Raw genomic sequence first — 11262 nt, forward strand, 5'->3', positions numbered from 1 at the left:
CATAACAAAATTTATGATCATCTACATTGCCAAAGACCTATCTATCTATTGAGACAAAGTATGTAAAGCTGTTTAAAATGATGCTATCCTAAAGGTGGCATTGGTTATCCAGGTAAGAAATGAATGTGATTTTAAAATTCCCATCTTTGTATTTTTATGCGTTGTTTAAATTAATTTTTTGGTCATGATCATTTTTACAAAATTGAATAACTTTTTCTTGGAAAGTTTTATAATAATTCTTAATAAGAATTAATTCTAGGTTATGAGAATATTTATATAGTTATTTTATTTTTATACTTATCTATGTTTTTAAAATTCCTCACCCCACCCCATTTTTAAAAGTTTAAGACTATAATTTCTCATTTGAGTAAACATTTAGTAGCATTCCATAAAATTAGGTGTAAGATTTTGGCCCAAAAATTATTAAAGAGAGAATTTTTTAAATTTCCAAATTGTTGGGCTTAAATAATTTTAAAATTGGTTTATTATTCCAGTTTTATTACATAATAAGAGAATATAATACATCAGATTTCTAGTTTTTAGAACTTATAAGGTTTTCTTGGTGGCCTATTTATAATAAATTTGACCAATATTCCACGAAAACTGGAATAGTGTCACTATAAGAAATGAAGTTTGATTCATACTTATATAATAAGTCTTACTAATAATATAATAGATTCTTTATATTCTTATTTATTTTTTACCTCTTTGACTTATCAAATACTTTTTAAAAAAACATTTTAATACTTCACACTATATAGAAAAATGAACTCAAAATGAATCAAAAATTAAATAGATATATACGCAAGAGTTAAAACCATAAAATATAAATGTCTATCTTTATGACCTTGAATTAAGCAATGATTTCTGAGATACGACTCCAAAAGCAAAAGCAACAAAAGAAGAAATTAGAAAAACTGTACTTCATCAAAATTTAAAACTTTCGTGCTTCAAAGGACACCATTAGGACAGTAAAAGGATAACCCACGAAATAGGAGAAAATATTTGCAAATTATTATTAGACAATGGATTGTATCTAGAATATATAAAGAACTCTTATGACTCAGTAATAACCTAATTTAAAAATGTCAAAGGTTCTAAGTAGATATTTCTCCAAACTAGATATGCAAATGGCCAATAAACACATGTAAAGATGCTCAATACCATTTTAGCCATCAGGAAAATGCATTTCAAAACCACAGTGAGCTACCATTTCACACCCACAAGAATAAAACCAAAAATAAAAACCCAAAAGAATAACAAATATTGGCAAAGATGTGGAGCAACTGGAACCCTCATTCACTGTTTGTGGGAATGTAAAATGGTGCAGCCAGTGGAGAAAAGAGTATGGCGGGTCTTCAAAAGGATCAATATAGAGTTATCATATGACCTAGCAATTCTATGCCTAGGTATATACCCAAGAGAATTGAAAACATACGTTCACACAAAAACTTACATACAAATATTCAAAGTTGCAATAGTCGAAAAGTAAAAACAACCCAAATGTCCATCAAATGATGAATGGATCGATAAAATGTGGTATGTCCATATACAGGAATATTATTCTGCAATAAAAAAATGAAGTATTGATACATGCCATAACATGAATGAAACTTGACATTATGCTAAGTGAAAGACGCCAATGACAGAAGGCCACATATTGCATGAAATTTAAATGAAATTTCCAGAAGAGGCAAAGCTATGAGAGACAGAAAGGAAATTAGAGGTTGCCTAGCCCTGAGGTTAGGAGAGAAATAGGAATGACTGCTAATAGGCATGAGGTTTCTTTTCAGGGTAATGAAAATGTTCTAAAATGGATTGTTTTAATGGTTACACAATTCTGTAAACCTACTAAAAACCACAGAATTGTATACTTTAAACAGGTGAATTGTAAGGGATATGTAGGAGGTTGAATAATGGTCCTCAAAAATATCAGGTCTTAATCCTTGGAACCTGTAAATACTACCTTATATGAGAAAAGAGCCTTTGTAGCTGTGATTAAGTTAACGTATTTGCGATGAGGAAATTATCCTGAATTATCTGTGTGGGCTCTAAATGCAATCACATGTATCCTTATAAGACAAAGGCAGAAGCAGACTTGACAGGTAGAAGAAGAGGAGGCAACGTGATCACAGAAGCACAGACTCATGATGTAGCCACAAGTCAAGGAATACAAGCGGCCACCAAAAGCTAGAAGAGGTAGTTCTCCACTATACCCTCCACAGTTGAGTGCAGCCCTGCCAAAACCTTGATTTTGGCCCAGCGATAATAATTTTGGGCTTCTGGCCCCCAGAATTGTGAGATAATAAATTTCTGTTTTTTTAAGTCACCAAATTTTTTTATATATTCCATTATAATGTTCTATAAACTCATTAAGCTTAAAAGTGTCCTATCATCTTTAATAATTTTAAATTTTATAAATGTAAAACTTTAACATTTACAAACATAAAAATAGTCTTGGTTGCATTAAATTATTTTTAATCTTGAAATCTCAATATTGTTTGTTCGATTGCTTATTTTCTTTATCAGATATTTCTTTAACAATTCTCATAAGTTAATCTTTTTTGTCATTTTAGGTGTTTTGCTTATAAAGTGGAAATTGCATTTTTTTATTTATCAAAAATCACCAATCATAAGATAGACTATTGATTTAACAACAGATTATAGGAGTTGGAGAAGAGAAAAATATTATTTCATTAAATGTATACATTGATTATAAGATGCATATTTAAAAAAAAACACTTGATCGAGGTATGATTGACATGTAAAAGTGACACATACATATTTAATATACATAATTAAATGAGTTTAGGGTAAGTATACACCCATGAAATCATCATCACTAAGGCCATATAAACATCTCCATCACCTGTAAGATGCATTTTGATTTCAGAAGTGCAAAAAGAAAACTATTCATCTTAGAAATGAGGAAATAGGAAATATGAAGAGGTCTCCAATCACATGAAGGAATAGGCAAAGTTACATTTTAACATGACATTGCTAGAAAAGACCTCTCTTTGCAAACTTAGAAGACCTGGAAGTTCATTTTTACAACATTATTCTAATATTAGTTCTCTTAATTAAAAAAAATTTACTCCAATGATGTTATTTTGGCAATTTATGGATAAAATAGGGACTCTGGAATAAATCTATTTTCAACTGAAAAGGGGCAAAAAGTCACACTATGATTAATCTTTTCATTTCAGTCTGTCAAATTAAATTGCCTTTCTCAAGAAATATAAAAAGACAATGAAAGGATGACAGCTTTGTCAACTTTGTCAACAGCAGGCAAGGTAACAAGAGACCAAATGGAACTAGGACTTTTTCGCCACTTCTAATTTATCTGGGAAAGATTAAAAAAATTTTACTGAAAATTGTGATGTGCTATTTGCAGCTGAGTTTTTTAAAGTAAAGGAAAGCCTCCTTTCCATCTTTCCAATTTTGATTTATCTGATACCAAGAATAATTCATGCATTAAAATATACACATTCTTGAGGAAATTCATCATAGAGAATACTCTTCTTTTTGGAAAAACTGAATTTACATGGGCACTAAAAAATTTCAGTCATTCAAATTTTGCAAAATGTTCTACTTTCACTTCCCATCGGGAAGAGGGAAAGTGATGTAGAGGAAATTTCATTTGGAATATTAGTTACTTTTAAAAGAAAGGTTTGTTAATAGAGTGGTATATTTATTGGGCTAGTCATATTAGGGGGAAAGTGAAGTTAGATTCTCACTTCATTATTTATCAAAATAAGTTTCAAATTAATTAAAAAATAAAAAGAGCTAGAAAAAAATGGATGGATATTTAGTTGAGTTTGGAAAGAACAGAACTGCCTAAGCATTTGAGCGATGGAAAAGACCTCAATAAATTTCCTTACATAAAAATTAACAAAAATTTCTGTAAGTTAGAAAATACTTAAGTTAGAAAACAGCTTTTAAAATTTTAAAACAATTGAGAAACTTCGAAAAATATTGGCTTGTTAAGTTAGATTTAGATACGAAGGTGGTTCAGAGTATGGGCTCTGGATCGCAAGGGAGATATAAAACAACTTTGGCCATTAGTTTGGCCCTGTGACTAATGAATACCAAATAGACAAATACAGAATCTAAGAAAACACAGAACATAACTAAGACAGGATTGCCAATTCTTATCTGTATGGTAATCATTTCAAGAAAGATTTCAGAAATCCTTCATACAGAGAACCTTGAAATTGTATATAGTACCTAGTCATCATCTTCAGTGGAGCAAGGTTGTAGGAGAGCAAGAGAAAGTTACTTTGACTCAGACTCAGAGAAAAACAAAGGAAATTAGAAGAAAGACATGAAAAAATATAAAAGCAGACTATAGAAGACTTAGGATTCTGGTACCATTAATTGCTTCTTTTGCTTATTCCATTATAATAGAATCATATTTTCTCAGATGTAGACTTTGAAACCAAACTGACTAAATACAAATTTCCCCAGCTCGACTAACTATGAGACCTTGTGCAAGTTACTTAACCTTTCTAAATCTCACTGTGTTCATCTATAAAGAAAGGAATAAGGACTGCTGAGAGGATTACCTAAGTTAATATATGGATAGCTTAGGACAGTGCCTGGCCCATAGCTAAGTTTTAAATCTCATTATTATCTGGATAACCAGATTTCACTAAATACAAGAGCTGATTTTTCTTGATCTTACCTGAAGGAGTCAGTAGAAGTTTTTTACACTTTCACATCATGAGTACCACTGACTAAAAAAAATTGTGAGATGCCTTTGTTTATAAGATGCAACCTAATTTCAGAGGCATTAAATTATTTTAAAGTATGCATCTTAGAACTGATAAAATAAGTTATTATGCTTTCATTTATTTTAATTCTAAGTTAATGTAGACATGACATCTACCAAAAGACAATTGAAACTGGCAAAATAATTTGATTCGAATAATGGGTAAAATAACTTCTTACTTCTGTAAATTCCATTTTGTTCAATCTTGGTTCCATTGAGTCAGCAATATTCAATTGTTTGCAACATGCTTCTAATTATGGAATAAAAGTTAATTGCTAGTTAGTTTGGTTATAATACATTCATATTTTATATTCACATTATAGTGCTTTAAGGAAGAACATAAAAGTATTTCTTAATTAATGTCCATCAATATTTACAATAAAGTAAATGATATATAGTGTGGTAACATTCCAATTACTACAAAATTATTATTTTTCCGGGTTTTTATTTAACTAAGCAACCCAAACACTGAAAAGAACGTGCCTCCCTTTTTAATGACCAGGTTTAGATAAAGCAAAAACAAGCATGCACATCAATAGTATAAAAGACCGTTAAAACCTCTGTGTTGGTTTATGATTGTATTTATGCTAGCAGGTTCTAAAACACAACACTTATACAAACTTTCTCTTAAGTGTTTTATTTTGTCTTTTAATGTTTCTTAAATTAAATAAACAATATATGAATATGTTCTTTTAGTAAAAGATTCAAATAATGCAAAAATATAAGCAGAAAAACATGAATATCTACCTTTTCCTTTATCCTCCACCAGTACTCACTCTAACCCAGAAGAAATCTCTGTCAATAGTTTATTGTCATCCTTCCAGCAACCTTCATTTTCTATACACACATACACTTTTGTTTTTCTACATATAAATGTGATCATATTTGTCGGCAACTTGCTTTTTTCACTTAACCAGTCATCTTGTAGATCTTTTTAAATAGGATCCGGAACTCAGGGAGAAGGTTTGGGATGGGACTATGGCTGAGAGTCATCAGCTGAAGTCATGAGTTTGAAAAGGAAAATCCAGGGAATGAGTAGTGTGTAAAATGATAATAGAGCCAAAATGAAACTCTGGAAAACAACATTTAAGGTGTAAAAAAAAGAAGAATCAAGAAATAAAAATGCTAAAAAGTGATCAAGATAGAAGGAAAAATCAAGAGAGAAAGAGATCATAAAAGCAAAGAAAAAAGTTCCATGAACAACAGAATAATAATTAATGGTAAATGTAGCGGTTAGTTGGAATAAAGATTTTTTAAACTTCCATTTAATATGACAATTATGTGATCCTTATTGACCTTATCAAGATACAAACACACAAAATTATATGAGAACTCAAGATGAAAGAACTAATACATTGGCTTCCTCTCCTACTTCTAACAGTAACTCCTGCTAATCATGGGCTAGTACATAAAAAGATTCTTCAGTCACTCTTGATTTTTTTAACTCCTTATTATAAGATATCAATTTCTGTCACAAGAGGATTGTATAAACTTTAGTATAAGCTTATGCATTAAACGCTGTTATCCCCATCCCAGATCTTGTCCCCAAATTCTGGAAGATTATGCAAGCCAGACTGGTTTCTACCAGTAACAGTTGTTATTAGGTATATGTGTCTGTTCCCTGGCTGGACTTTAAGCAATTTAAGGTCAGGAAATATTTTTTAGTCTTCTTTGCACCCTCTACTCCATCACAGTATCTAGAATTTAGTAAAGGCTCAAAAAATATTGAATGAATAAATGGTACAGAAAATAAATACTATACAGTATAAGAGGAGAGGAGAAACGGTCACTGTAAACTGGACTAGTCTAAATTTTATCACAGTCTTAAATAGAGCTCTCTTAATTCATTCCCCCATCAACAACTAAATAAGTAAAATAAGTTATTTCAAAGATTTTCTGAAAGGGAAATTGAGGTTGTGCTGACTGTGAAGAAAATTATAGTGTTTGGACAGGATGAAAAGGAAGAAAGAGAAAAAAAAAATGTTGTCATCAAGGTCCAAGCCATGTTTGAGGACCAGTGATCTAGAAAGCATATTTCATTTTTAAAAGTGAGAACAGACTTTAGACAATATATTATTATCAGTGTAATGAAGTGGTCAAAAATCAATTGAATAAAAATCAATTGGATATAAATTATGTAAATCTCAGGACCCCAACTCTAGTTCTCAATTCAACAAGTCAGATTTTTATTTTTACTTTTTTTTTTTTTTTGCTTAATCTCATGTAAGGAAACGTTTCTGAAAATAAAAGCATCAAAATCTGTGGCTATCCATTGGTGTGGTACTTACTATCACCCTCCTTCCCAGTGAGCATGGAGGGAATTTGCAGGTGAGTTTTTGTCATCATAATGATGGGGAGAAGATTAGGGACAGAACTCTTGCAACTCCTGCATAATAAAAACTTTCCCCTTTCTGCCAGATATTCAAATAGGTGGAAAAAAAAACCTGCTTATAATAATTCCGAGTCTAGAATCTATCTGTATTTTAAATATAAACACAGAATATATTTTTGCTGTTGAATTTTTGAAAAATGTAACCACTATAAAACTTTGAGAGAAGATTGTACTTTGCTTCATTCTGGAAATTTACCAAAATTTGTTCACCATTTCAGGAAATTAAATAATGAGAGGTAATATCATAAATTGTATCTAAACTCCAATACAACACACCTGTGTCAGTCTGCATTTTATAGCTCTCCTATTCATGGGGATTCTACATATATATACAAATCCATTTATTTGCTCTTATTTCAAAATGCCAAATACAAAAAAAATGGTCGAGTGGATATAATTTTACTTTTTAAATATCTAAACATTCAATATAAGTCGGTATAAATTTCTGACTACTCCATTAAGTCTTATAGTGAAGTTATAACCAAGCATCTATATATTGAAATATAGAACATATAATTTTCTTACATCTTTCCTTGAATTTCTCCTTTATATTACAAAGATATGACATTACATCTTTCTTTTAAAATTCTATGTATGTAAGTAATATTTTCTAGGAATTTCATTGAATAATAAAGGGGTATTATAGAATATTTGTAATAAAGTGGGTTACTAGATTAAAAATCACTGATTGCGTCTCTGCTTTTCTACATTCTTCATCTGGAAAGAGCAAAAGAGCTTAAGTACATCTGTAGAGCTTTAAATAACACTTGTCTCAATACTGACTCATCTTAATTCAGCATCACCCCCCCACACACCTAAATAAAAGAGAGAAAAATGTAAATACTATAGTAATAGGTATGCTTACCAAGCCGGAAATCTGGATTTTGAAAAAAATCATAAAGAACATTCTGAATCTACAAATCAAAGAGATCATGTATTACTTTTCAATAACCATATATTTAGTATTTTAGACAAAAAGCCATCTATATTCATTTTAAGTCCTGAGTAATCCTTCTAACCCAGGGACAGAAATAGTAATAATTAACTATTAATAAATAGTTATTATTTATTATTTAAATAATAAAATAATAATAATTTAGGTCATAGAATACTTCAAGGTATATAAAATGCTTTCATGTATGTCCTCAATGATTATCAACCTTTTTGTATAAAAACTAGAATGCTGAGAGCGATCCTGTTTGTCCCCTCCAGGGACATTTCTATCAATCCTTAGACATAGGCATGATGGAACTAAGGTCCCTTTGGCAACCAACATGGTAATCCAAAGAATCCTCTATAACTCCTCATTTTTCAATCACAAAAAAAAAAAAAAGGAAATTTCAGAGTTCTTCTTGGTCCATTTAAAAGAAAATAGACTTCATTTTTTAGAGCGGTTGCTGGCTTTATAGGCATTGGTTTATTTCTGGGCTCTCTATTCTGTTCCATTGAACTGTGTTTGTTTTTATGCCAGTACCATGCTGTCTTGATTACTATAGCCTTGTAATGTAGTTTGACATCAAGTGGTGTGGTATCTCCAACTTTGTTCTTCTTTCTCAAGATTCCTTTGGCTATTCAGTGTCTTTCATGGTTCCATATAAATTTTAGGACTATTTGTTTTAGTTCTGTGAAAAATGCCATTGGTATTTTGATAGGGATTGCACTAAAGTCTATAGATTTTTGGGGGTAGTATGAACATTTTAACTATGTTAATTCTTCTTAACTACGAGCACAGTATATTCTTACATTTACTTGTATCCTCTTCAATGTCTTATAATTTTCCAAATATAGGTCTTTCATCTCCTTGGTTAAATTTATTCCTAGGTATTTCGTTTTTTAATGCAATAGTCAATGGAATTTTCTTATTGCTCTTTCTTAGTTCATTATTGGTGTATAAAAAGGCAACTGATTTTTTAATATTAATTTTGTACCCTGCTACTTTACTGAATTCATTTATCAGTTCTGATAGTTTTTTAGTGGAATCTTTAGGGTTCTCTAATATAGCATCATGTCATCTGCAAACAATGACAGTTTTATTTCTTCCTTTCAAATTTGCATACCTTTTATTTCTTTTCTTGTTTCATTGCTGTGGCTAACACATCCAATACTATGTTGAATAAAAGTGGTGAAAGTGGGCATCCTTGTCTTCTTTCTGATCGTAAGGAAAATGCTTTTAGCTTTTCACTGTTGAGTATGATGTTAGCTATGGGTTTGTCATATATGGCCTTGATTGTGCTGAGGTATGTTTCCTCTATTCCCACTTTGCTGAGAGTTTTTATCATAAATAAATGCTGGATTTTGTCAAACACTTTTTCTGCATCTCTTGATATAATCATATAATTTTTATCTTTCATTTTATTTATGTGGTGTATCACATTAATTGCTTTGTGGATATTGAACTAACCTTGCATCCCAGGAATAAATCCTGCTTGATCTTGGTGTATGATCTTTTTAATGTATTACTTAATTTGGTTCACTAATATTTTATTGAAGTTTTTCCATCTATGTTCATCAGGAATAATGGCCTATAATTTTCTTTTTTTGTAATGTCTTTGTCTGGTTTTAGAATCAGGGTAATCGTAGCCTCATCAAATGAGCTTGAGCGTTTTCCCTTCTCTTGAAATTTTTTGGAATAGTTTGAGAAGGATAGGTATTAATTCTTCTTTGAATGTTTTGTGAAATTCACCTGTGAAGCCATCTGGCCCAGGACTTTTGTTTACTGGAAGTTTTTTGATTACTGATTAGATTTCATTAGTAGTAATCAGTCTGTTCAGATTTTCTGTTTCTCTTGACTCAGTATGTTACTTGGAATGTACCCATTTCTTCCAGATTGTCCAATTTGTTGGCACATAAGTGTTTGCAGTATTTTTTTAAAATCCTTTGTATTTCTGTGGAGTCAGTTGTCACTTCTCTTTAATTTCTGATTTTGTTTATTTGGGTCCTCCCTCTTTTATTCTTGATGAGTATAGTTAAAGGTTTATCAATTTTGTTTGTCTTTTCAAAGAGCCAGCTCTTGGTTTCATTGATCCTTTATATTAGTTTTATAGACTCCATTTCATTTATTTCCACTCTGATCTTTATATTTCTACTCACTTGGGGCTATGTTGCTTGCTATTCTTTTTCTAGTTCCTTGAGGTGTAAGGTTAAATCAATTATTTGAGACTTTTCTTGTTCTTGAGATAGGCCTGTATTGTTATGAATTTCTCTTTAGGACTGCTTTTGTTGTATCCCATAGATTTTGGGTCACTGTGTTTTCATTTTCATTTGTCTCAAGGTATTTTTTTTATTTCTTCCTTGATCCCATTGTTAACCCATTCCTGGTTTAGTGGCATGTTATTTAGCCTCAATTTGTTGGTATTTTTTTCCAGTTTTTTTCTTGCAATTGATTTCTAGTTTCATACCATTGTGGTCAGAGAAGACGCTTAATATGATTTCAATCTTCTTAAATTTACTGGGACTTGTTTTATATGCCTAATATGTGTTCCACCTTGGAAAATGTTCCATGTGCACTTGAAAAGAATGTATATTTTGCCACTTTGAGGTGAAATGCTCTAAAAATATCTGGTCTAGTGTATTATTTAATGCCATTATTTTCTTGTTGATTTTCTGTCTGAAAGATCTGTCCACTTGTGTCAACGGGTGTTAAAGTCCTCTACTAAAAAAAAATAATTAAATAAAAAAGATAGAGTCCTCTACTATGACTATATTACTGTCAATCTCTCCTTTATTTCACTCAGTATCTGCTTTAGCTAAGTGCTACTATGTTGAGTGCATAAATGTTTACAAGGGTTATATCCTCTTATTAGATTGATATTTTTATCATTATGTAATGTCCTTTTTTGTCTCTTATTATAATCTTTGTTTTAAAGTCTATTTTGTCTGATATCAGTATTGATGCCCTAGCTTTTCTGTTTGTTTCCATTCACATGAAATATCTTTTTCCATCCTTTTAGTTTCAGTCTGTGTGTCTTTTGGCCTAAAGTGGGTCTCTGGTAGACAGCATATGTATGAGTTTTGTTTTCTTATCCATTCAACTATCCTATGTCTTTTGATTGGAGCATTTAATCTATTTACATTTAAAGTGATTACTGATAGGTACATA

The 11262-nt window shown here is 30.8% G+C and overlaps 1 protein-coding gene across 1 annotated transcript in view; it reads right to left on the reverse strand.

The window, feature by feature from the left end:
• The window catches only part of EFCAB5 (EF-hand calcium binding domain 5), a 119723-nt gene that overhangs the window by 72582 nt on the left and 35879 nt on the right, over positions 1-11262 (reverse strand). Inside the window, exons 9-10 of the mRNA XM_023530372.1 lie at positions 8008-8077; positions 4951-5018 (exon numbers count right to left, since the gene is read on the reverse strand). Coding sequence (XP_023386140.1) covers positions 4951-5018; positions 8008-8077 — 138 coding nt within the window. The remainder of the gene's footprint in view (positions 1-4950; positions 5019-8007; positions 8078-11262) is intronic.

The sequence above is a fragment of the Pteropus vampyrus genome, unplaced genomic scaffold (assembly GCF_000151845.1).
Source record: "Pteropus vampyrus isolate Shadow unplaced genomic scaffold, Pvam_2.0 Scaffold50, whole genome shotgun sequence".
NCBI lineage: Eukaryota > Metazoa > Chordata > Mammalia > Chiroptera > Pteropodidae > Pteropus > Pteropus vampyrus.